The sequence below is a fragment of the Caenorhabditis briggsae genome (genome assembly GCF_000004555.2).
Source record: "Caenorhabditis briggsae complete genome, chrII, whole genome shotgun sequence".
In the NCBI taxonomy this organism is placed as follows: domain Eukaryota; kingdom Metazoa; phylum Nematoda; class Chromadorea; order Rhabditida; family Rhabditidae; genus Caenorhabditis; species Caenorhabditis briggsae.
This window is the reverse complement of record NC_013486.2, coordinates 255489-281094: the sequence shown is the minus strand read 5'-3', so window position 1 is coordinate 281094 and position 25606 is coordinate 255489. Positions and strand designations below refer to the sequence as shown.

At 36.5% G+C, this 25606-nt stretch overlaps 6 protein-coding genes across 6 annotated transcripts; 3 read left to right on the top strand and 3 right to left on the bottom strand.

Moving 5' to 3' along the window:
* Positions 1-563: 563 nt before the first annotated feature.
* On the bottom strand, positions 564-1393 carry CBG00990 (the record flags this gene model as incomplete). Its single annotated transcript, XM_002629709.1, has 2 exons — positions 564-607; positions 1147-1393. The coding sequence occupies 2 exons, from the start codon at positions 1391-1393 to the stop codon at positions 564-566; spliced, it is 291 nt and encodes a 96-aa protein (XP_002629755.1).
* Positions 1394-2573: 1180 nt separating this feature from the next.
* Positions 2574-2687, bottom strand: CBG00991 (the record flags this gene model as incomplete). The annotated part of the gene is made up of 1 exon (XM_045241661.1): positions 2574-2687. The coding sequence occupies one exon, from the start codon at positions 2685-2687 to the stop codon at positions 2574-2576; it is 114 nt and encodes a 37-aa protein (XP_045091691.1).
* A 7009-nt stretch (positions 2688-9696) lies between these two features.
* CBG00992 lies at positions 9697-10604 on the top strand (the record flags this gene model as incomplete). Its single annotated transcript, XM_002629711.1, has 3 exons — positions 9697-9862; positions 9984-10141; positions 10488-10604. 3 exons carry the CDS (start codon positions 9697-9699, stop codon positions 10602-10604), a joined length of 441 nt encoding a protein of 146 aa, XP_002629757.1.
* A 2376-nt stretch (positions 10605-12980) lies between these two features.
* On the top strand, positions 12981-14647 carry CBG25450 (the record flags this gene model as incomplete). The annotated part of the gene is made up of 3 exons (XM_045241660.1): positions 12981-13071; positions 13122-13306; positions 14555-14647. The coding sequence occupies 3 exons, from the start codon at positions 12981-12983 to the stop codon at positions 14645-14647; spliced, it is 369 nt and encodes a 122-aa protein (XP_045097974.1).
* Positions 14648-19876: 5229 nt separating this feature from the next.
* CBG00994 lies at positions 19877-21294 on the top strand (the record flags this gene model as incomplete). Its single annotated transcript, XM_002629712.1, has 4 exons — positions 19877-19933; positions 20321-20430; positions 20653-20743; positions 21154-21294. The coding sequence occupies 4 exons, from the start codon at positions 19877-19879 to the stop codon at positions 21292-21294; spliced, it is 399 nt and encodes a 132-aa protein (XP_002629758.1).
* Positions 21295-21567: 273 nt separating this feature from the next.
* On the bottom strand, positions 21568-25295 carry CBG00995 (the record flags this gene model as incomplete). Its single annotated transcript, XM_045241659.1, has 8 exons — positions 21568-21879; positions 21904-22660; positions 22717-22859; positions 22903-23030; positions 23211-23763; positions 24652-24867; positions 24893-25013; positions 25060-25295. The coding sequence occupies 8 exons, from the start codon at positions 25293-25295 to the stop codon at positions 21568-21570; spliced, it is 2466 nt and encodes an 821-aa protein (XP_045091690.1).
* Positions 25296-25606: the final 311 nt, after the last annotated feature.

Sequence of the window (25606 nt, the reverse complement as noted above, 5' to 3'; positions counted from 1 at the left end):
AATTATCATTAAGAAGCTTGATTTGACTAAAAAAATTTTTTTTTGAGTAATTTGGCAGGAAATTCGCCAAAAGACCCAGTTTCAGGGAAAGTTTCACAATCTCCCAGAGCACTCTGAAATAACAAAGATCAGCTGAGGTGTCCACAGGAGATGGCTCAAGCATGGAAAAGGTTTTGATTTTTTGTTATTTTAATTTAATTTTTTAAATTTAGTAATTCTCATTTTTTTCAAATGCTGAACTTACTAATTTGAATTTCGGTTCATCTTATTTCAAATTTGTAACAAGCTAATTTGCTCCAGGTGCCAAAGATTCCATTATTGATCGTTTTAATTTTACTCCTTTTTAGCTTTTTTCTAGCGAATTGATTTTTTGTAGATTTTCGTAAATAATTTCACAGGTTTCGATAACTGACTACCGTATTTCCTCTAATAGGCTTCAATTAGAGGGTGAGCTTCTAGTATTCAATGATTTATTTTTAAAAAGTTTTTTTCGAAATTTCAGAAATTTGACAATTCGAAAGTTAAGAATTCTGAAATTCGGTGTTTTGGAAAATTGAAAATTTTCATTCTGCAATTCTAACTTCCAAAATTCCGAATTTGTGATATTCTGAGATTTATTTTTGAATTCCGAAACTTAGAAATTAGGAAATTGTCGAGTTCTAAAATCACAGTTCTAATAGAAGCGTATGGGCTTCTATTAGAGGTTAGGTTCAAATAGAGGTGGGCTTCTATTAGAGGAAAATGGTATCTAATACAGGGCGACAGTTTATTACGGGAACATACTTAGCGCGTTATAAAAACAGTCAAACAAGAGATATCTTAACAATTCTTTTTATTGAACAACAACTATTAGTCTAGGCATACATAGAATGTTAGGAAAGGTTTTCGAATTGGCCTTCTTTCTGGGACGGACAGCAGAGGCCCGGGTTCCCAGAGTTTTCATGGTTTTCCTGGTTCCTTCGTCATTAACAATTAAAATAAGGATTTATAATTAAAGAACTCTATTGATGTGAAGAAAAAACAGGATTTTGTTCGGATTTTGTGTACTGTACTAGCCAGACAAATGTAGTCTGTTGATCCCTCTCGCCACGTAGAGGCTCAGTACATGAAAGGGAAAATGGTTTTTTTACCAGGGAAAAAACCAACCAAAAATCCCATTGTCCGCAGTCTGATCCTCAGCATGAGTGGCGAGCCCTGTTCTAGTGATGCTGCCTTCCAGTGAACCGTAGAACACTGACCGACTAGACCACCAGCCCATTGCCCACGCAGACCTGCCTCCCAAACCTTGAACTGTGCTCGCAGTCTTATCCTCAGCAAGAGTGGCGAGCCCTGTTCCAGTGATGCTGCCTTCCAGTGAACCGTGGAACACTGACCGACTAGACCACCAGCCCATTGCCCACGCAGACCATATTTTGTTACACACGAGATATTGTTCTAGCTCAGTTAAGAGAAAACATGAAAAAAAGGAACTAGTTGCCAACCTAATAGTTCAAATGGGTCTTGTCACGTGTTGAAAAAAAAGGTGGAGCAAAATGCATGTCTAGAAGTTGAAAATAAGTTATTTGAATAAACAAAAAGTTGGTTTAGGAGAAGGAAGAAGGGTAAAGAAAAAAAGAGGGGAATTATAAAAATATACCGTATTTCCTCTAATGGAGGTCCACCTAAAGCATTAACTTAGAGCTCAATTATCTCAATTCTTGTAAAAGATACCAAAAATTTGTCATCTAATAAAGTGTTTAACATAGGTTTACCAATATTTTATCAGTTGACGAGTTTTTGATATCTCTTACCGAGTTTGAGATAATTGAGCTCAAAGTTGACAGTTTAGGTGGGATTCTATTAGAGTTTAGGTGGGATTCTATTATGGTGACAAACAAAAGGCAATTTTCAAATTAAAATAAATTGAATTACTACCCAAAAGTAAAAATAAAATGAAGGAGAAAATATCCAAAAAGATTGCTTTGTCTAGCCGAAAATTCAGAATTCCGAATTCAAAAAAAATTCCGGGAAATTTTTGATTTTAGAACTTTAAATTTGGTCAAATAGAAAATGTGTTGGTAGATCAAATAACCATTGAAATCTTCAAAATCTCGTCAACTCCTTAAAAATCCCAAATATTTTCAAATTTTAGGTCAACTGAAACAATACAAAAATATCGAAATTCAAAGGTTTTTAGCCTTAAGAGACAAGAAAAAAAACACAAAAAACACAAAAAAGAAGCGAAATGATTTATCACAAAAAGACACTCATTAAAAATCAAGATTTTCAGAGTTCTAATTATATCAAAATCGTTTTGAGAAGTCTCCAATGAACGTGAACCACAAGATTTCGAGGCATAGTTTACTCGGCAGCTGACAGCTTGATGATCGTCTCTCCGCAGAGTTCACCAACTGGTTGTCCAGTGGCGAATGAGGCTTTCGGATCACGGCACGTTTGCTCGACCGACGCGAATTGAATGATCAGACGATCAGCTTGCGGTTTTCCGGGCTGCAAAATTAGACTGAATTTTTTGTTATTATTTTGATTGGTCACCTTTCTGGTGATGATCAAATCGGCAGTGAAACCGATTTGAATTAATCCATAGATGGTGTTGACGCTGTAGTTGGAGTTGTTGGATGATTTGACCTAAAAACTTTTTTTTGAGATGATTGCGATCGAAGCTCTGAGTTCACCTTATAGGCCAACATCTTATCACAATGATTGATGATTTGTGTTTGGAAGTTCCGCCGTTGGCCTGAATCGGACAGACGGGTGGATCTTAAGACAACTCGACTCCCATATTGGGACAATTGATCGCACTTCAAGAACTGATTTGGTGATTTTCAGATTGATTGAGCCAGCAGGAAGGAGATCTTATCGAGTCAACAGTCGGCTCCACGTGTTGAGTGGAAAAATGGGGGTGACAACGTTTACTTATGCAATAGTTAATTAATCAATTAATATTCTCTAATTTTAAATATTTTTTTTTGGCGTAAATCCACGTATTCAAAAAATCAGTTCCCTGTGAAATCCCCCTCGTCGAACTTTATTGTTGGATAATTTTCACTAGCACTTTCTCACTGGTAAGAAGCTCTTTGCATTTCGCTGCTTATTGTTGTTTCTTTTGCTTTTTTCTGTCGATTGGTCCGAGGCGAAAAAAGTACTAAAAGGCCCTAAGGGTCGCCATGTTTCGGGGTTCATGGCTAGGTGATTTATCACTGAACGTCCCCCAGTAGCAAGAGATTTTATCAAAGATTAAAAAAATTGAGACAACAATGAAAAGCGGTATGCAATGTGGCTTCTTATCAGAGAGAAGGAGCTTTTGAAAATTAACCGGCAATGGTCTCCGAAAAGAGGGGTTTTTTCGGGTGACTTCTTGTTGCTTTTTTTGTTATAGGATGGGGGACCCCTCCCTCCATTCCCTATGGGTTTTAGAAGGTGATCCCATTGGCAAAAAACCTTGTTTCCCTTTCATGTACTGAGCCTCTACGTGGCGAAAGGGATCAACAGACTTTCTAGTCTGGCTAATCAGTACACTATTCGAAACTTGTTACTTTTCATGACTTGTCATTCTTATAATGTTGTATCAATAAATAAATGAAGTTGTGTTTCTTTCTCTGTTTGTTTGTTTGCAACTTTGTTCAAACATTTTTAAAAGCTTGGAAATTGAATATGAGTCGACGTTTTCAGAAATAGTTAGGCGCGGTGCGACGAACAGTGAAAAAATAAGTCAAATCGTAACCAGAAAAACGGACCTGGATTTCTAGTTGAAATTCCTAGTTTTCAGCAGTTGGCCGATTTCTGAAAGAACCCTGTTTTTTCCCGTTTTCAGTACAAAAACTAGGCAAAAAGAGGTGCCCTTCAGAAATCGGCAAATAGCTGAAAAACTAGGAGGTTTCAAAAAATTATATGAATGCATATTCTCAATCTAGATCTGTTCCACTCTCTCTAAAATTTTCAAAGGGATCGGAAACTGGACAAGCGAACTCCAGACTCTTAAAAAAATCTCAATTTTCTTCCCTAGAATGTGTTTCCAATTATAATACTAATGATAACAATAAATCATGATTCTTTACAAATTCCTTATTAAATGGAATCCCGGATTCCGACTCCGACCGAATGTCTGTCAGTTTGTTCAAGATGGAATTCAGGAACTTGATAAGAAAATTTTTCGACTTCTTCTTCGTTTTTCAAACAAGCCGAAAGGGTCTTATCTCAAATAAATTTTTGAATAACATATTCCCCTTAAAATTATCAGTTCAGTTTCTCGCTTATCTACCACTCCCTTAATTGATTTATGAATTTTTAAAGGTTTTCCTTTTCCGAGGAAGATGAAAATATGTTGAAAAGATGTAGGAGAGAGGTGCTCTGGAATTTGTGCTCAATTCTTATGAAATTTTTCAGTTGGGTGGGGTGTTAGTGTTTCCGGATGATGATAATTAGTTTACTTTGATGCGGAGAAAGAGCACAAAAAACGATCTGGAAAAATGTTTAATGAAAAAATCGTATTATTTCTTGAATCACTATTGGAAGATAGATAAAGTTGAAGGTCTAAAAATGGGAGTTTATCCTATTCGAAAAATGCCGAAATTTGCTAAGAATGTTCTGTTATAGAAGTCCGCCCAAACCGTCAGCTTTAAGCTCAATTATCTCAATTCCTGTGAGAGATATCAAAAAGTTGTCAACAGATAAATTATTTATCATAAGTTCACCAATATTTTATCAGTTGATGAAATTTTGATATCTTTCACAGGAAAGGAGATAATGGAGCTCGAAGTTTACGATCTGGGTGGCTTTTATCAGAGGAAATACATTATCTGAAACTTCTTGGCTGGAAAAAATATCGGTCAAATTTGTGAAACTGTGTCCCCATTTCCCCTCTCCTCACAACCATTTTTTTTGTTAAATTTTTGAACTCTTCAGAACATTTTTTTTTCAGAAATCACATATTATTTGTGTTCCAGCTTTAAAAAACCCAAAGTTCAAGAAAAGAGTGATATCACCTGGAACTTGAACACTTTCAATTATGTCATAATTACTAGACTTTGAGTTGGATGATGTAGTGTATTAACATTTTTATTTGATCATTCGAATTTGCAAATTTTCGTTCCTGGTTCCCTAATTTTCACCTGAAGTGGATAATTTCCAGCTTGCTCACATATGAAATTTTTCTTTAAAAAATAAAATCGGCAAAAAAAATTTTGTTACTTAAAAAATTTACTTTGCTCATCCTGGAAAAGTTTGAAAAAAAAAAATTCTGTCTTGGCAAACATTTCTAAGGAAACATACCGTAAACACTCTAATAAGACGACTTTCTAACTTTCAACTGTAAGACAATTTATCTCTGTTCATGTGAAAGATATCAAAAAGGTGTCAACTGGTAAAATATTTTTGACTTCATAATAAACATTTTGTCAGTTAACCACTTTTTTTATATATTTTATAGGAAATGGGATATATGGGCTCAAAGTTGACGATTTGGGAGCTTTCTGTTAGAGGTTTTACGGTGATTGCGCTCAGACCGAGATAAAGATGCTGAGAAACACCGAATTCTGAAAATATTGATATCATTCTAAACTCTTGAAAATTGGATATAATGAACATTTTCAGGATTTCAGAGTTTTCATTTCAGAAAAAGATAATCTAGTTTTCTGAATTTTTCTTAATATCCCTTCTAAAAATTCCCCGCGTCATAAATTCGAATTGTCGTCTGAAATATAAGGATGAGAAATTCCAGAAAATTCTAACCCAATTCTTGGAAAAAACATTTATCTTGCTCATCCTATGCATATTATTTCAGAATTTCAAAATATTTTTGAAAAATTCAATTTCTGATTTTTCAAAGTCCACAGTACTTTCTAGAACTAGCAATTTCCATAAAAGTCATGTTTTAAGTTTTGCAGAACCTAATCTAAAACAAATATTTACATTATTTCGAGAGTTTCTGATTTTTAACATTATTCACATACCGTAAAACCTCTATTAGAAGGGCTCCTCTAAAAGAAAGGTCCACCGAGAGGGGCTCGGAAGAATAAAAGGGTCCTCTCTAATTGAAGGGCCTCTGTAATAAAAAGCATCTCCGGGGGTTCCTTGGAACAATAGAAGGGTCGGCCCTTCTAATACAGGTTTTACGGTATCATGGACCTAATAACTGAAATCCCGAAACTAATTTTCAAAAATTAAGATCAACAAAAAAGGAATCAGAGAACGTATCACTTTTCTAGTTTGGTGTTTGTTTTTCAAACGCGTTTTGTACGCCGGCAAAGCGTAGGGGGTAAAACAGATGGATTGTTTGGACTGTTCTTTTTCTCGCTGCAGTAATAGATAGGTCGCTATAAATAAAAAGTGAGGAGATTTAGCGAAACAATGACGTTTCGATTTTGACAATTGCACACTCGGAACAATATTGTGATTAGCAAACAAAATAGCTTGTGTGTGTGGGGTCAAAAATTCAATGTGATGTGATTTATGGGAATTTGTAGCCGCCTACACTGTGTGGATGTTTTGATTAGAATGAAGTGATCTTGTCACTGACCATATTTGTTTTTTGCATACTTGTAAACCGAGCTTTTGCGGGCTTTACATAGTTTCTGTTGAAATCAATTTTTTGGGCCAACTGAACCAGTAATGATAGAACTCGATGAGTACTACAAAATGCCTGGCCGGCGCGGCTCGGCAGGGCACGGTCATTTTATGACTTGTAACTTTGTTCATAGACATGACCCAGTTTTCCAACTAGTAGTATTCTGTAGTACTCGTCGAGTTCTATCATATCTATTTTAGTTGGTTCAAAAATATCAATTCTAAAAGACACTATGACAGGACTCGCGAAGGCCCGGCAAGGCCTGGTTCACAAGTATGGGTTTGGGATTTTTTCCATATGGCCGAAGGTCCCAAAACGACAACTATCGTAACCTAAAAATATTTAACACATCAAAGAGTTCATTTAAATTTTAAGAGAGCCGTAGAGAGTTAGAATGTCTCGTTGTCGGCGCTTGCAGCCTTTATGACTTCAAACGACTGTATCTCTTGTTCTAGAGGTTCTAGAAATCTGATTTTTGAGCAAACATGATTCTTATTAATTGATAAATTGTTTAAAGGGTACATGTCAACGAAAAAACTTTGGCGATCCAGAAGAACTCGGCTGTCGGCGCCAATGCAAATCTCTGAGCACATTATTCTGTATATTAGTTAAGACTTGTGGGAGACATGTGCAAGACTTGTGGTAGGGGTGTCCTAGACTTGTGGGAAGCTTGGCCAAGTCTTGTATTTTACGAAAATAACAGAAGCAACAAAAGTCTCCCACAAGTCTTGTGCAAGTATTGGCGCCGAAAGCCGAGAATGCATGTTTCAGCACATCAGCCAAGTTTCTAAGTTTCAATTTTGACATTATCATCTTGATGGTTTCTTGCTAAATTTGAGTAAAAAATATTGCTAATGTGCGGAGGAGCGCACTACACGTCCTTATTCCCTAATCAGTTCTCGAAAAAGTTTGCCTGACTTCTGCTTTCGCCGAAAATCAGAAAACCGGTGAGACATTCTTCCTGTCCATGTGTTCGTAATACGTCTATAATAACTCCGTGTCAAGTCTTATCGAAACTCAACGTTGCAATTAATTTTCTCTCTCTCTCTCTCAAAAAGGCAGAGAGTGATAAGACATAAACGTTAAATCATATTGGAGATTGCGGCGGAGTCTAGCTTTTCAAAGAGAAACCCCCTGCGGATGTTTGTCTTCGTGTTTTAAATCATAACCTAGAGTTTGGTATTAATAGTAATAGGATTAATTATTTTTTGAACAATTTTCTTCAGTTTTTCATATTCTTGAAAACTTTAGAAAAAAATCGAATCAAAATTTTGAGTCTAAATTTTTTTCTGAAAGGATCTTTATGTCTAAAATTCCGGTCAGTTTTTATCAAACCTCCTAAAATTCTAATCTTTGCTCATTCTTATTTCGTTTTGCGGGTTTGCGGTTTTCGAAATCAGCAATCAGAATCATGCAAAACAGATAAGAACTATAGTTGTAACCGCAAAACGACTTGGTGCTCATCATTAAAGAAACTAGATGACGTCGTTATCAAAAAAGTTTGAACTGTAGATATGTTTAATTTTATCTTAAATTCAGTCACTTTTGATAACTGGAATAGAAGACATTGTTGACTTTTCTAGCTCAACTTTTTCTGGCAGGTATTTTTTCGGATTTCTGAATTCTCTAAAATTCAAAAATGTCCTTTTGAAACATTACCGGAAACAGTTCACTTTTTATGTGACCACAAATGTTTCAACCTTATCAATTTTCCTCATTTCCAAGTAAAAAAAAGACAAAAGTGACTGAGGAAATAAACTATGAACCTATGAGGAAATAAACTATGAACCTAAAATTACTCTTAGGGGTAAAAAGTTTTAATAGAAAAAGCTTGAAAAATTTTGCAATTGTTTTTCTTACAATAATTTTCAATTTGACCCAAATTAACATACCGTAAAACCTGTAATAAAAGATGCCTCTTAAATTTGAACTTTGAGCCAATTTATCTCTGTTCCTGTGAAAGATATGAAAAAGTTGTCAGCTAACAAAACATTTTTGATATTTTGATAAACATTTTGTCAGTTGAAATTTTTTTGATATCTTTCACAGGAACCGAGATACATTTCTTAGAAGTAATCAAAATGCTGCAGCCGCATGACCTTGCATACTACACAATTTCCTCTAACACAGGTAAAATGCGAACGGATCAGTTACGGACGCTCAGCGTTCGCGCGCGGTTGAAATAAGAACCGCATACGGACCGCACGCGACCCGTTTTCAGAAAACCACAGCACATTATTTCGTATTTCTCCGTATTCTATCCGTTTGCGAACTCCGTATCCGATCCGATTGCGAATGATAAACAAACGGATCNGTTCGCGANCTTAAACTTTTGTCTGATTCGCGAACGGATCCGTTTGTCCATCATTCGCAAGCGGATCGGATACGGAGTTCGCGAACGGACAGAATACGGAGGAATACGGAATAATGTGCTGTGGTTTTCTGAAAACGGGTCGCGTGCGTTCCGTATACGGTTCCTATTTCAACCGCGCGCGAACGCTGAGCGCCCGTAACGGATTGTTCGCGAATTACCTGCGATAGAAGCCCTCCCAAACTGTCAACTTTGAGCCCATATATCTCATTTTCTGTAAGAGATGTCACAAAGTGGCCAACTAATGAATTGTTTATCATATTATCAAAAATTTTTTGTTAGTTGACTACTTTTTGATATCTTTTACAGAGACCGAGATATATGAGCTCAAAATTGACGATTAGGGTGTCACTCTATTAGGCATATTGCGAACTTGGAATAAATGCAAAATTAAGATATCAGAAAAAATTGGAAAAAGAAGTTCTATCACTTCAAAACCAAAAGAATTTTATCAATAACCAATTTCTCATTTTCCCTCCAAAAAGTGCACATCCCAGGTGAAACTTCCTATTCCCCCCCGAAAGGCGGAGCGATAGGATCCTATGAGTATTCCTTCCCCTCTTGTTAGTCATTTTGTTCCTTTTTTACTATTACTATATCACCCCGCCTAACAAAAAAAAACAAACTCTTATCACTTTTCTCTATTTCAGGTGGTGGGCGGAGTCTCAAATGCTCTGCGAACTCAAGGCGACCATTCGATATATAAAATGTTTTTGATAGCAAAATTCCTCATACCTCTATGGCAAGCAGCATCAGACCTACCATGAGCATCGCTACGAAACATTTTTTGATTATACTTCTTTGCCACGTGGCACTTTCTATTACTGGTATTCAAGCTAATTCAATAAGAAGGCATCCCATTATCATGGTCAAATGTGGGGAACGACCTGTATCTGGTGCAAATGTTCAATTCATTGAATATGAAAATTGTGAGTTTAAAGAAAAAAAAAATTGAAACTTTAAATGATGTTTTTTAACTAACATAAAATCAAGTCGTCAAACTCCAAAATTTAAAAAAAAGTCCAAAAACTCACCCATTCACATTTCCAGTACACTACAAAGACGAACATCAGGATTTTCGTGACGTTACCGACAAACACGGCCATTACCATTTCAAAGAAGTCGACGCTTTGGACAGTTTGAGATCTTCTGAAAATGAAATCAGAATCAGTATAAAGGACATTTGTAAGCTGGATACAGTGAAACATGTAAGTTTTTGATGTTGACCTTTTGAGGGATTCTTTAGAATGTCAGTTAATTAAAATTCTTAGCATGCCAACCCACCGTAAAACCTGTAACAGAAGGGCCCCACACATTGTCAAGATCATTTAACTCGGCTCTTATAACAGAAATCAAAAATGTGTCAACTGCTAAAATATTTGTGATATTCTGATACATAATTTATTAGTTAACGACTTTTTTATATCTTTGACAGGAACCGAGAAAAATTGGCTCAAAGTTGAAAGTGAGGGGGGAGGGTATCACAGGTTTCAGAGCCCACACTTTCCAACTTCATTCTATAATAGCTTCATCTAACTTTTCGAAAATTTTCAGGATTGCAATCTCCCGTACAATCACTTCGAAGTTCCCATCAAAACGATTCCGTTCGTCGAAAACCAACAACTGCTTCTCGATCTCACCGACTGGAAATTCGACACAAAGTGTATCTAAACCTTCTGATGATTCTAGAATTTTCCAATTTTCTCCGCTACCATTTTCTAGTTTATTTATCATTTTTCTTGTAATTTATTTCAATTCCTACGGGTCTGAATTGCCGGACAAAATTCATAATTCTGTGATTTACAAAAACATGTCAACGAGCTTTAAAGTATCATAAATTGTTTGTTAATTGTACATTTTCTGTTATTCTGTCATATTTAAACTAGGTGAGCCAGCAAAAGTTTGGGGTACAGTTTGGGGAACAAAATCGCACCGAGTTCATGTTCGCCATCATTAAACCTTGCCCGTGTAGCTAAACCGCACTGTATCCCTGAATTGTCCCTCATGAGTTCAACTTCTTATGGGCTTCTCTAGGCAAAATATCTAAAAAACTTTTTTTATGCCTTCATAATGCTCCAAACTCCTTTAAACTCCAAACTTTTTGATGCTGAAATTTCAACACTCGAACAAAATTCGACATGTGAGGGAGAGTGGCTGACGTTTTCTGATTATTTGGCGCCAAATGACCGATAATAAAGGTGGTGACAATTTCCTTCCAAAACCGCAAACAGTCAACAGCGACTTTTTCCTCATTTTAAAGCAATATTAAGAAATCGAAGTGTCGGAAACGGAAATCTAAAAATTTGATTTCAAAAATATTGTTTTAGAAAAGAGCTTGAATATTTTTGTGTGGGTGAAATAGAAATGCCATTGACCATAATAAAACTATTTCAGCTTGAATTGCCATTCACAGTTTTTTGAATCAAAATGTTTTCTAGCTTCTCTAGTGTCTCCCTTCCTAATAATTACTTTCTGTTATTGTCGGAATAAAAAAAGTTAGACTCGGTGTTTGCGTACTTTGATTCCCGCCTCCCCCCACCGACGCTCCGCCCATCGCTTTGCAAGTGCGGCGTGGTGTTTTGGCGCTACTTGGGAGATCATCGGATTTAATGAGATTTTCATAGAAAATATGATCCCCCAGTGGCGCGCCAAAACACCACGCCGCACTTGCAAAGCGGTGGGCGGAGCGTCGGTGGGGGGAGGCGGAAATCAAAGTACGCAAACACCGAGTCTCACTTTTTTTATTCTGACAATATGTAATCCAAGCACAATTCCCATAATTGAAACACTAAAAAAATCAAGGGTGTGTCAGGGTGGGGAAAAACACTACGAAAAGAGTTTCAAAGCTGTGATAAGAGAAAAGTTATCAGTGTTATGGTATGTCAACTAGAAATATTGAGTAAATCGTTTATAGGATTATCATTGATCAGGTAAAAGATGAAAAAAAACTGTGTGATGGTGGCAAAGCAACACAAAGCAAGATGGCTTTACTTCTAAATTTCCTCTAAATATGACAAATGATATACCCATTTCACTTTTCTTTGACTATGATGTTCAAAAAAACACTATCGCATGAAGACTTGAAAGCGAGAAAATAGAATCCCATCGGACTAAAGTAAGAGACAGAAAGTCATCTTGAACTACGGTGCCGCGCAGAGATAATGTTCTTTTCAGGACCTTCTCGTTTGAGCGCATCCGCATACCCATCCGCATACGTCTTAATCCGTACCGTAAAACGTGTACTTAAAGGCACTCTGTCAAGTTTGAGCTTAACTATCTCAATTCCTATGCAAGATATCAAAAATATGCCAACTGACAAATCACTTCTGATATTATGATTAATAGGCTATTAGTTGCCAACTGTTCTATATTTTTGACAAGAAACAAGATAAATTGGTTCCAAGTTAAAAGTCAAAGGATCTTTCTATTACAGGAGTTACGGTATGTGCTTCTCTTGGCGTGGGTGACTCCAGTAACCCGCCTAATGAGTACAAAGTCTTCTCGAGGGCTGTGATCGAACTTTGTCTTTCTTGTGACACGTTGGTCATTGTTGGGTGCTTGAAACTAAATAAACATTGTAATGTCCCGAGTCAGAAGAAATAGGAATCGGCGCCAGTTAGTCTGAGGCGGTGCATTCTGCTAGATTTTCCTCAGAGAGGTTTCGAAACATTACAAGATTTCCAGTTAGCCTAGTAGGGAAACCGAAAATAAGAAAGTTCGATTTTATTCACTATCAGCCAAAAACAAGTTCCAAAAAATCAACAAATTTGGTATGGGTGTACTGCTTCCTAAAAGTGACATCAAACCATAAACGTCAAAAACAAAATCTCGAATATTAAACTAGTTGATAACATTTTGATATCACTCCCAGATAGTTGAAGCTCCAGTTGGGACATGGTACGTTTTTCTGATCATTAAATAAGTTATGCTGAAAAGATTTGGGTCAAAATGAAGGCACATATTGACCCCGTGAACTTCCGAATATGACTGAAAATGCGATTTCCAGCTAGCAGGTCTTCATTCTCTCCCTCTTCTAGAAAAGAACCTATGAAACTATACTTTATCTCGTTTTTTGTTATAACTGCAATTTGTGATCAAAAACAGTACTATGAAAAGTACGGGATAAACTTTAATGAAGGTTAGTTAGTTTTGAACAACAGTATCTCCCGAAACTTCGAAGGTTTTCAGAAACCGAATTCGAATTTCTTCGCTACGAGAATTTTCATTATGATGATGGGCCAATTGCTACTATCGATAGCACAACGTGTGAAGCTGCGAGATTACTGTGTTATGATTACTTAAGATGCGATTACAACTGTGAGGATCGATTTGTGCCAAAGTGGGGGCAAGAGAGAGAAGTGGAAGATCGGGAGGTAAGAGTTTTTAGAAAGTGTGCTCTCATGAACATTACCGTAGAACCTGTATTAGAAGAGCCCCTCTAATAAAAGGGCCCTCCGAGAGGGGCTCGGAAAAATAGAAGGGCCCTCTGCGAAAAAGAACCACCCTTCAAAATATGTTTTGAAATCAGAAAATTTCCATACTTTTTCAGTGGAAAATATTCCTGGAACTCCACAATTTAATAGAAACTTGTTGAAACTCTATTTTTCGATGAAAATCTTGTTAAAATTGGAAAAAATTGACAGATCATGAATTTTGAACGAAACTTCGTCGAATTTTTCGATGCTAAATTTCGGAAATGAACTGGTTGGAAAAATAGAAGAATCCCCTCTAATTGAAGGGCCCCTGTAATAGAAGGGCACCCCGGAGGTACAATGGAACAATAGAAGGGCCGGCCCTTCCAATACAGGTTTCCCGGTATCTGGCCGAAAGGTATCAAACGCTATTCTAAGATATCTAACGCAGTTTTTTTTCGATGGTCCATTTTAAAATTTTCCAAGTTCCTCATTTTCTCCAGTTTTTTTTTTCAAGACCACCTAAAAAATGTTCGCTTTCTCACGCACACACAACCCAGACACAGAATTGGAATAAGTTAATAAAGATTAGAATTTTAAGAGGGGTGTGGTATTCATGATAAGACGAACAGTAAATACAAGGTAATTAGTCATATAGGAAATGGAATTCCGAGCACGTGGGTGAAGGAAAAACTGTACATTTTGGGGCTTGAACACAATGATTTGAAATCTGATGTAACGTTTTGAGTTTTAACAGTTGGATAATTTTGTGCTCCCAAACCTATGGTTAGATACCTTCTATCAAAAAACGGACCCGACATCTCATGGAACCACTTTTTTATCTTCGAAAGATAGCTCAAAAATTCTCTACTACAGAAAACTTTTCAGAAAATTGAACAACTTTTCCTAGTTGAAATAAACAAACTTGCACTTTGAGCTCAATTATCTCAAGTTCTGTAAGCGATATCAAAAATGTGTCAACAGATAAGCGGTTTATCATAATATCACCAACATTTACTTAGTTGACAAATTTTGGATATCTCTCATAGGAACCGAGATAATTGAGCTCAAAGTACACGGATTGGTTTAGATTGGATGATTTACGGTGATACTTTTGACAGGAACCAATGCATCAATGGTCCCGGTCAATTGAAGGCAATCTTGAAAAACCTATTTTTACGATTAATTTATTTCTTCAATGTTTTTCAGCTTCCTCTCGCCAACCCTTGTGTTCTGACGCAGTACAAATGCTACGGAGTTCAAAACCTAGAAATGGCAAAATTTTTCAAGAAAGATTTTTAAACTCAATAAAACTTTGTAATTGTGAAAACAGCGTTTAAAGGAGCCTAACACAAAAAATTGCAAAAATTCATACACCAATTCGTCCTTCCTTTCAGACTCCCTGATAACGTTTCTTATCAGTTAAACTGACTAGATATAGACAATTTTTTGTTCAAGTTTCGCAAAAAAAATGGTATGAATCATACCTGGAAAGAGGTGAAAATAATAAAAAAGGAAGGGAAGAAAAAATAGGAAGTAAAATGTTCCATGAGTTAGGTGGCCATGCTTTGAAAAGATCAATGACTCTGCTCGTGATAATACAAAGGAAGAAAGTTGATATTTTAGAGGAACGAAAATGTGTGGTGTTGATTGGACACTAAATTTTTAGTTTTATTCGGTAGACCTCAATATTTTCAAATCAAACTAATTAACTATAAAGATTCTATCGTTTTCTGGCAACCTAAGCTGTATTCCGTATTTTCTCTAAAAGAAGCCCACCCAAACAGTCATCTTTGAGCCCAATTATGTCGATCCCTGTGAAAGATATCAAAAAGTTGTAAACTGATAAGTTATTCATCATACTATCACCAACATTTTATCAATTAACAATATTTTGATATCATTCACAGGTATTGAGATAATTGAGTTCAAAGCTGACGGTTCGGGAGGAGCTTGTTCTGACTATCAGAAACGGTTACATAAGCCATTCTCAGTTTTCGGAAGCTTATTGAAAATTTCCAGAGCTCCAATGTCAAAAACTCTCTCGCCACCAATTTTTTGTGTCCTCTAGATCTATTAATTTTAAGCATAATGTTACATATTAGGTTTTTATCCTCTTATGTCAATCTAGCATGCCCAACCAAACACACTCACAAATCGGATTTCTATTCCTCTGAAAAAGACCGGTTATTCATCACCAAGCTGTAGAGAGAAAGAGGGATTTCCACTATCTCTTCCCCACCGTTTTCCCTTTTTTTGGAATTAGTTTTTTCCACCCAGTTACGCAATACACACATACACATATACTACTCTCGTCATAGTTCAGTGAGTTCTTTTATGGCACCGCGCGTTTTATGAAGATTTGCTTTTTATTGTAACGGACGCTTATTGGATACTTGGAATCACTTTTTTTTCAATAGTTCTTGGTATTCTTATCATTAAGAATTTCCTACATCAAAAATCCTCTAATCTCCCCTTTCCGTATTCTGTGTTTTACCAATTTTGTCACATTTTGTTTTGTTAGTTGTTCTCTTCTCTATTTTTTTTCGAAAAAATCTCTGCTAGTCTTTCTTATCGAATTTCACTGAAACCACTTTAGCAAACGAGACAATAGTCAATAACCAAGGTCAAACTGACAAGAAAATGGAGACTATCATCATGGTCAATCGACCTTCTAGACCCCTTTACGTAATGGAGAATAAACCATAAAGTGTCGCCTTATTCGGGAAATACGACATTATACTGTTCAATGCTTCATTGGGCCTGACCTCTAGTTTTTTAGGGGCTACGACTAGATGGTCATCTGGATTTTTAAAAATAAGTAGTGTTGTCCTTTTGAATTTTCAAGTTTCACGACAATGCATGATTCCCTTTATACAGTTCAAAATTATACTGTAGCCTCTATTGCCTTAAACACTCTTATAGAAGACCACGCTATAATTGCACTTTAACCTCAATTATCTCAAGAACTGTAAGAGATATCGACAATGTGTCAACTGATGAAATGTTTGTCATAAAATCACAAACATTTTATTAAATCAATTTTTTGAATATCTCTCACAGTACTTGAGATAATTGAACTCAAAGTGCAAATAAAATATGATCATCTTTTAGAGTGTTTACGGTATACGATGTCTTTCTGGACTTAATTGTCTCATATGAAAAATATCAAGAAAATATCAATTAATAAAAAATTTTAATCTTATACAAAATCTTTTCGTCAGCTCAGCGTTTCCTAAACCCCTTTAGGAACAGCACCCATACAGTTCGAAAAAAACCAATAAACTTTCATTTTCTTGATTGCCAATTTTCAAAATGTTTCTCTAATTCGAAACTATAAGAACTTCAAAATTTCAAAAATCAGGTCCACTAATCTAAATTATCTTCCTCGTGTTCAGTAAGTGGGCCCAGAAAAACTATTAGTGTCCAGAGACTAAAGATGTGTTATTGGATTAGTTCGAAAAGGCTATGAAATTGGAGAATTCTTGGAAATTTTTAGGAAAGTGTTCAGAACAGTTTTGAGGTAACTGGAGACATAGTTCAGAGTGGTACACTTCAGAAATTCAGATCACCTCGTTTGAACTTTTCAGCTTAAATTTTCACTACCTGTCAGCTTAACGTTCCTCCAAAAGTCCCAAACCATATTCCTATTTCCGGTCACCAAGTTTTTTTCATTTCCACACAACTACATTTTTATGTCACCTTTCTCCAATCGGTTCACCCAATTTAATTTCCTGTTCCTAACTTTTTCTTTTTTCGACGGAAAAAGTGAAGGTGTGGGCGGGAAGAAAAAAGAAAAAAAGACCCACGCACTTTTTTTTGGAATTTCCATTCCATTTAGTGATTGGTTTGGATCCTAGGAACTTTTGGTCTTTCCGGAGGCGACAGTTTTTCTTTCGTTTCTAATCAAGAAGAAGTTTTGATTCTAGATTCTGCAAGTACATAAAGTTTGCCCTCTTCCTTTTGCAGGATGCGATTTCCGGCCATATCCATATCCTTATCATTCTCTCACCTTTTTTTATTCGCAACACCTTTTCCCTAATATCCACAAGTCTCCTGGAGATTCTTCTCTATCTTTGCTGCTTCGGCTTTCTTCCCGCTTCTTCTTCCTCCAGAATTGAATCTCATTGTCCTCAAATCGTCGTCTTCTATTCCTCTGTTTCTCTTGGATCCGAATCTGTTTTCTCTCGGTCACTCTTGGCTATTCAACGATATTTTCGACCCTCTCATTCCAATGTCTTTTCATCAGAGGATGTGTCCAGTTTATACGTTTTCTTCCTCTGTCTCGAGACAAGAAAACTGACGCACTTTTCCCTTTTTTCCCTCTCGCTCTTGGAGTTTCTCAGGATTTTCGATCCAATTTTTGTCTTGGAATAAATTCTTCCAATACAGTCGTCCTTCTATTTTTGAAATCCTCATCTAGATTGCTTCGTCTACTGCAAAGATTACTATAATAAAACAAAAAGCTGAAAAACGGATAGTGAGAAATTTATGGCTAGCTGGTGTCCCTTTCTCTTTCATTTTCCGAGAGGGATAATCCATGATACTTAATTTGATCTACCATAAAACTTTTAGAGATCAACGACGAAATCGCGACGTAGGCGCACCAGTCAGACTAAAATCCTATCATTCGAATTTAACTGAAATTATCATTTCCAGCCAAAAAGTCAGTTGATCAGGACTAAAACCACGTGGAGAGAATGTAGAAAACAAAAAATGCTGATAGACAGACGTCGTTCGTCTCCAAAGTTGAACGTAGATCAACACTGATATTTTTGCTTGTGATTTTTTGTTGATTAGACGATTTCTGTTTTTTTTGCAAGTGTAATTTTGACGATCACATACAAAAGTGGCCATGCTGTCTTATTGACTTTATCTTGATTACGATTTCAAATTTGGAGAAATGGTGATTAGGTTTAAATATGACTACCGTATTTCCTCCAATAGATGCCCACCCTAAGAGTCAGCTTTGAGCTCAATTATCTCGATTCCTGTAAAAGATATCAAAACTTTGTCAACTGATAAAATATTGGTGATATTGTGATCAATATTTTTGCAGTTGACAAATGTTTGATATTTCACAGGAATCGAGATAATTGAGCTCAACAAAGTTGACTGTTCTTTTGAGGGGTGGATTCTATTAGACTTATATTAGAAACACGGTATGAACCATATTTAGTTTTCTAATAGTAAGCAAAATCTTTTTTCTTTGTGCTATCGATTCAGCCTTTATCATTTTGAGTCTTATTTGTTTTCCAATATGATGATCAGTTGCAAAAAAATGTACATCATCATGAGGAACATTTCATTAGTTCAATGTTTCATCAATTCCCTTACAAAAATCGAGAAAACTGGGTTTAATTTAAGCTATGATTAAACTCTTCCTTTGTAAAAAATTTTTCCATTTCCCCAAATTCTAAAGCTCTGAAAACTCCAAGATCTTTTCGTCAAAAATTTCTCCAGTTTGCTTGAAGACGCAAGTTGTGACATTCTTGAATGTCTAGCCGCCGCCCCCACGCTTTTCAGCAGCTCCCGCTTTATCTGTGATTATGAATATCTTTTTAAAACTTTCCCATTTCTCCGAATTCAAATATTCTCGAAAATTCCAAACCTTTCTCATTTTAAATATCCATAATCCTTTTTTTTTCGTCATAATTAACTCGCCCATTCCCTTCTTCAGGTTCTCTGTTCGCCGACCACCAACCCCTTCCCATTATTTTCTTCAATTTTTCTATCCAACCAAAAACATTGACCCAAAAAAACCTAACCATTTTTCTTCGGCAAATTTCCTATTTGTCGAAAAGTTGCGAAAAAATGTAAATCGAATATTTTTCCCAAGAAACTCTTTCTTGGACAAAAACTTTTTGTCCTCAACACCCACTCAATTGGGAAACTTTCTTGAATAAATTTTCGACCTTCAACGAAGGCAGAAAAGAATGAGATGGTCTATGATTTTCTCAGTTTTTTCAAGTTATGCAAAAATCTTTGAAAGCCATAGTACATATTTTCTCGACATTTTTTTTCCAAAATTTTGGAATACTTCCAATTCCTTAGACTACCATAATCCATCAACCACTCAGCCAATTTTTCAATAACAAAACACAGGTCAACTTTACAACGAAACACTAGAAAACGCCTATTTTTCTTTTCTTCAAAAAAAAATTATCGAAAAAAATATAGGGAACAAACAAAACACAAAAATCAGAAGAATCTTCTCTTGATGATGTATATTAAAAGCCGCCGGTTGTGTTCGCCAAACTTTACTTTTCAGTTTTCTTCGAAATGACGTCAGCAACGATTTTTTTTCGGAAAAGACGAAAAATGAGATAACAAATAGAAACCTTGATTTTGTCTCTTATCTTCTTCCCTCAATGTCGGTATTATATCTTCTGTCGAGATCACGAAAAACCGTTTTTGACACTTTTCCACTTGGTAGAATCTTTTTTCATTGTCTTCTCATTCAAATTGGAATTTTGAAAAAAGTACGAAATTGATTTTCAGGTATCTTGAGCCAAAATAATACTCCTAAAGATGGCTCGAGCAACAACTACATTACTGATTTTTCTTCTCCCGGTGGCTTATTCAATGGTAAGATTTTGAGACTTGTCTAGAGGATTAATCTGAAAAGTCATACACATTTCTTGAGTAACAATATTCTAATATAAAGTATCGTATTTCCTCTAACAGAAGCACATCCAAGCCGTTCACTTTGAGCTCAACTATCTCGATTCCTGTGGAAGATACCAACAACTTATCAACTGATAAAATATTGGTGATATTAGGAGGAATAATTTATTCGTCGACTAATTCATGATATAATTTTTAAAGGAATCGAGATAATTAAGCTACATGTTGACTCTTTGGGTGGGCTTTTATAAGAGGAAATACGGTATTCGAATTGAGACAACTCGACAATTGTCTACAACATAGAAGTTCAAAATTTCGAAATTAAAATCTAATTTCTTGAAATTTCAGGTGGTCTGGCCAGTTTTAGACCGCAACACAACTCGTTCAACGATCGTACGTCCCAAAAATTGGGCAGAGAAAAATCTGGGTCAGTGGTGCCGCAACTTCACTGTTAATGAGTAAGTTTTCATAATTTTAATTTTTAGAAATAGGCCGAGGATCTGAAAAATAGACTAAGTTCGATTGGCCTGAAACTTTCAAAGAACAGCTGTCAGGAAAAAAATCGTTGAAAAAATTGAAAAAAAGGGCCTTATCTTTGATGCTTTCTCAAGGCTTCTTTTTCGAGGTCTTTTTAAACTCCAATATTCAAATTTCGGGATTTTATCAACACTATTTTCCAGACATACTCAATGCCCCCAAGCATCAGCATTCCACCAATTCGATTGTTGTGGACAACACGAAACTGAATGCTGTTTCGCCATTCAAGGATGGGTAAGTTCTCTTTTTTCCATACTTTTAAACGGGTCCCTGGCGGGTCTTCGTGGGCCTATCCATAGTTTATTTTATAAACAATATTTTTACACTAACAAAATTAGATATGATAGAATTTGACGAGTACTACAAAATGATAATGTTCAGGAAAACTCTTGTCTATGAACAAAGTTAGAAGACCATAAAGCTGTGAATGCGTAGCTCACACGGTTTTTGGCTTATAACTTTGTTCATAGACAAGATACAGTTTTCCAAATAGTATCAACTTGTAGTACTCATCAATTTCTATCCAATCTAATCGAGTCGGTCAAAATTATTGTTTCTAAAGGAAGGAATAACAAGGCCCGGTTTACGAGTATGCTTTGCTCCGATTTTCAAAAAAACCCATTCCAAACTTTATTAATATTTAGGTCATTGTGATTCTCATTATCGTTGGCACCTGCGCATCGATTGTTTTAATATTTTCAACACTTCTAAAGCTCAACTTGATCTGCCCACTTCCCTACTCAACCAAACCGATCCCACCAACCTATACCGGAATTCATGATTGATTTTTGATCTACAAAACGAACTTCTTGTGAAAAACGGGTTCAAATTGCCTATAATAGAAGATTTTCAGAAAAAAAACACTTTAAAAAAAGTGTTTTTTTTTCGATTATTTTGTAAACGGGTTGTTGCCGATTTTAGAGAAAATGCAAAAATATATTGATCTAGTTGAGTCTGTTTTTGTTGTAATAAATAATTTACATGTCCCAAACTTCTTTCACTGTATACACACACAAAAAAGATCCCGTAAAATTTATGATACATTTCAAGTTATTAGGTCATTCGATTTTATCACGATTTCCATCGAAGTTCTCTCGGACCAACCTTCTCGATTCCAGATCAGCCGCACGAATGGGCTCACATGTCGTGTTGTTCAGAAGAAATTTTGACGAGATCGTGGTAGCCAAATCCAGGTCAATCCCATATCCAGCTGACACGAAGACGCCGCTCTGAAATTCAAAAAATAGGAGGAGCTTGGATAATGCTTGGATTGTTACCATAGACCCGCCCATCCTTAATATATTCAGCTTGACTGGTTCTACAATATCGAAAGGGATGAATCCAGGCACGGGCTTGTTGGATTTGTAGATCTGTAAAGATTGTCAGTAGAGCGCACATTCATTTTTGGGTTTTCTCACTTCTCTACAACTATCCACAAACTGATCCACTTTTGACTTTTTATCGATTCCTACTGTTTCATAGACATCATGAAGTGCTAGATTCTTGGCGATTCCAATACTGGGAATCCCTGTAAGCGCTCCCACGTGGCATGCCATTCCACAGCTTCTCGAGTGAAATCGTCCAAATCCATCACACAAAATGACATCTGGCCGTAGCTCTGGCCTTTCTGCTATTACGGTTCTCACAAAATCTGCCACCACCTCTGCCTCCCGAACGGCAAGGTATTGTGGAATATACGGTAGTCGAAGGATTCGTGTGTCCGAGATAGTTGCCAGGTGTTGAAGACCAGGGTATTTCCAGAAGCTAACCGATACATAAACCATGTCAGGGTTCGACGAACTTGCTGATGTATCAACTCCAGCCACAATCTGCACGTCTTGCTCATCCTCTACAGTCTGCACAGAGTAGGTCATGTCCCGAATTAGTTGCTCTCGTAAACGACACGTGGCTTTTTGCCAAGAGATCTCAATAATCCCATCTGCAAATGTTGTCCAGATCAGAGATCCAAAGAATGATGTGAGCTCGATGGAAGTTAAAACTGAGATGACCATAAGAGGTGCGAAAGGAAGACGATCCGAGAGAAGCCATTTGTGCAAAAATGTGTTGTAAATCTCGACGATCGCTAGCCCCGCCCAACTTGCTACATGCCGCCAGGGAAGTAGGTCACCAAGTGGCATTCGGGTGTATCTTCTGAAATTCGTCGTTTAAATGAAGCTCGGGAGCTAGAGAGCTAGCTAAAAACTCACTTCAAGAAAGTCAGCTGAATAAAGAAATATGCCACGCAGATAGCATATTTCAGAAGAACCTCGAATGGAGTGAAGAGGAGAGGAAACAAGGAAAATGAGGCGACACAGGAGAGATGGATAAGATGGCTATGATACTTTGGGTCCTGAAACAAATAATAAGACTGAGCAAAAGTAGGCTTGACCTACTTTAATCGCAAAAATCGTCATTGGGACTGTGATGAGAATGATGGCTTTTTCGTGAACATGATATCCAAAGTAGAAGAAGGAGAGGGCGGAAAACACGGCAAAAAGGGAGAAATCCACTGGGCGGGAATCTGAAAGAGTTGTACGTAGTTAGAGCTCAATTATTTCAATTCTTGTAAAAGTTATCAAAAAGTGATAAATGGGCAAAATATTTTTGACATTATGATAAACACTTTATCAGTTGACAACTTTTTAACATCTTTTACAGGAAATGAGATATATGAGCTCAAAGTTAAAGAAGGGATTCTTACCTTTCCTCCACCGTATCACCAATCCAGTCAGCACAATAACTGATGCAATCACTACTAGAAACAGTGTTCCAATTGGATTCACACTTGGCAAAACGCTATGCGAATACTCCTGTACCAATCCAGAAGTATAAGTTGGCGCCTCGAATTTCCCGATGTTCAAGTTGCTCAAAACCCGATAAAGAATCAGGTCGGCAAAGTTGTAAAGCGCCCAGAAATTCGGTGCCCAGAAGGCGTGTGTGAGTCCTCGAGACACTGGAAACAGACGAGTGGCAATGTTCTGAAGTCCTTCAGCGCCTGCCACGTGGAAGAACGGGAAGATGGAAAAGGCGAATGGGAGGAGAAGAAATATGGCGAGAGAGATGGCTGAAAGAAATTCGGTTAAAGACTGGAATGAATAACGAGTGGTACCTTTGGAGAAGTTTCTCAAAAACTTGGCTACAGAGAACTCAAAATAATTGACAAGATAGAAGAAGACATATCCCAGAGCGTAATAGACATAGATGTGTTTGAAGTTGAGAAGGACTGAGAAGGTTAGCGCCGCCTGGAAAAAAATCTATTTTAAAGACGGATTTTGACCAGAATTTTATATTTTTAATATATCAAAATGTGTAGTAAAATATGTAGATTTATATAGCAACAAAGAAAAAATTCCAAAAAAATCGCTACAAAAGACCAACGAAAACTTCTGAAAGGTTCTGGAATCGTTTTTTTTTTGAATTCCCGCCAAAACTGAGAACTCAAAAAAAATCAGCGATTTTTCGAAGAGAAACATGTATTTTTCTTCGATTTTCTTGCAAAATTTTTAGGCATTCTTAGGCTTTTCAGCTATTTTCAGAGATTCTTGTTCGCCTTTTCGAATTTTTGGTCTAAATTTGTTGGAACAGTGATCGTGAAGATTACTGTAGATTACTGTAGCAGCTAATTTTCTTTTGTAGTTTTTTTTGCTAACTTTGCGTCTGCATTTTGACGTGATGGTGTTTTGCAGGGAAAAAAAATAAAAGGAAATTCGGCTTCTACAGTAAAAATTTTGCAAAAAATCGAAGAAAAAACACCATTTTTCTTTCGAAAAATGCCAGGAAAAAACGCTATTAATTTTCAAAGTTTTCAATTTTGGCGGCGGTTACCGGGCTGGGCCAAATACTTTTAGGGCCTGGCCCACGAGCCGGGCCCTGGTCTGTTCAGTATAGTTTTTATGTCCCAGTTTTATTATGTTACAGTTTTATTCTACTCAGTTTCATTAGCGAGTACCACCAGATTCAAGAACCTTCCAGAAGTTCTCGGGAATTGCCCTTTGAAGGGATTTTTGCGATTTTTCAAGATTTTGAAAACTTTTTTTCAAAATCTTGAAAAATATTTTCTTTGATGCTATATGAATCTACATATTTTTCTACACACTTTGGCATATAAAAATTTTTTTTGGCCCTATGCTTGGCTAACTAACCAATAAAAACATTCCAAAATCGATAAAATACATGGAAAGTATGAAAAACGCAGTTAACATTGAATTATACTGAAAATGGACCGAGTCACAAATCAATAGGGCCTGTAGAGTGGCTAGAAGTATGAAGCACGCTTCTTGCGCATTTTTTCTCATCTTTTTCGGGATTCCAGCGACAAGACGAGGGGATTTGAAGGCGTAAAGAGCGCAGATGGCTATCTGAAATCGGTTTTTTCAAAAACGCGTTCCAGAAAATTCTAGAACTCACATAGAAAATATCCGTAGCAATTACAGAAAGTCTTTGAAAAACTAGAATCCTAGGACTCATAATAGGTGTCATTGAAATCTGTAAGCAATCATCGAATCTGGAATTTTCTTTCGTTTGCAGGGCAATTCTTCCTTTCTCAGTACCCTATTGTATGTGCCACGTAGGCTAAAGCCCATTCAAAATAAGCGAAAAATGGAGGGTAATCGAGAGTCCATTCAGATGTTGATTCTGTGTACCACGCCTTCAGTGGACGGTTCCAGGTCACTGCCATCCAATTCCGATGCACTTCAAAGTCTGTCGAGGTGTACGAGGGAATCAGAAGACATTTGAATGCAATTAGAATCGCCCCGATGGAGAGAATACATGGGATTTCTCCCATCCTACATAGAGAACGTTTACAGGATGAAGTCAGTGTTAGTAGGTATAAAAGTAACTACTAGCTTAAAGTTTTGAATTGTTCTATGTTATTTCTTAGCTAATTGACACCAAAACAATTTATTATAATATTCACATAAATATTATAATAAACATTCGTATAATATGTATGATAAAACCAACGTCAGGTGGTACGCAGCAATGGGTTTTGGGGGAAGGAGAGGAAAAGATAAAACTATATGGAAAGGGGCAGAAAATTTTACATTGGAAAAAAAAGGGGATAACGAGAAAAGGAAGTGGAAAACAAAATTGGGA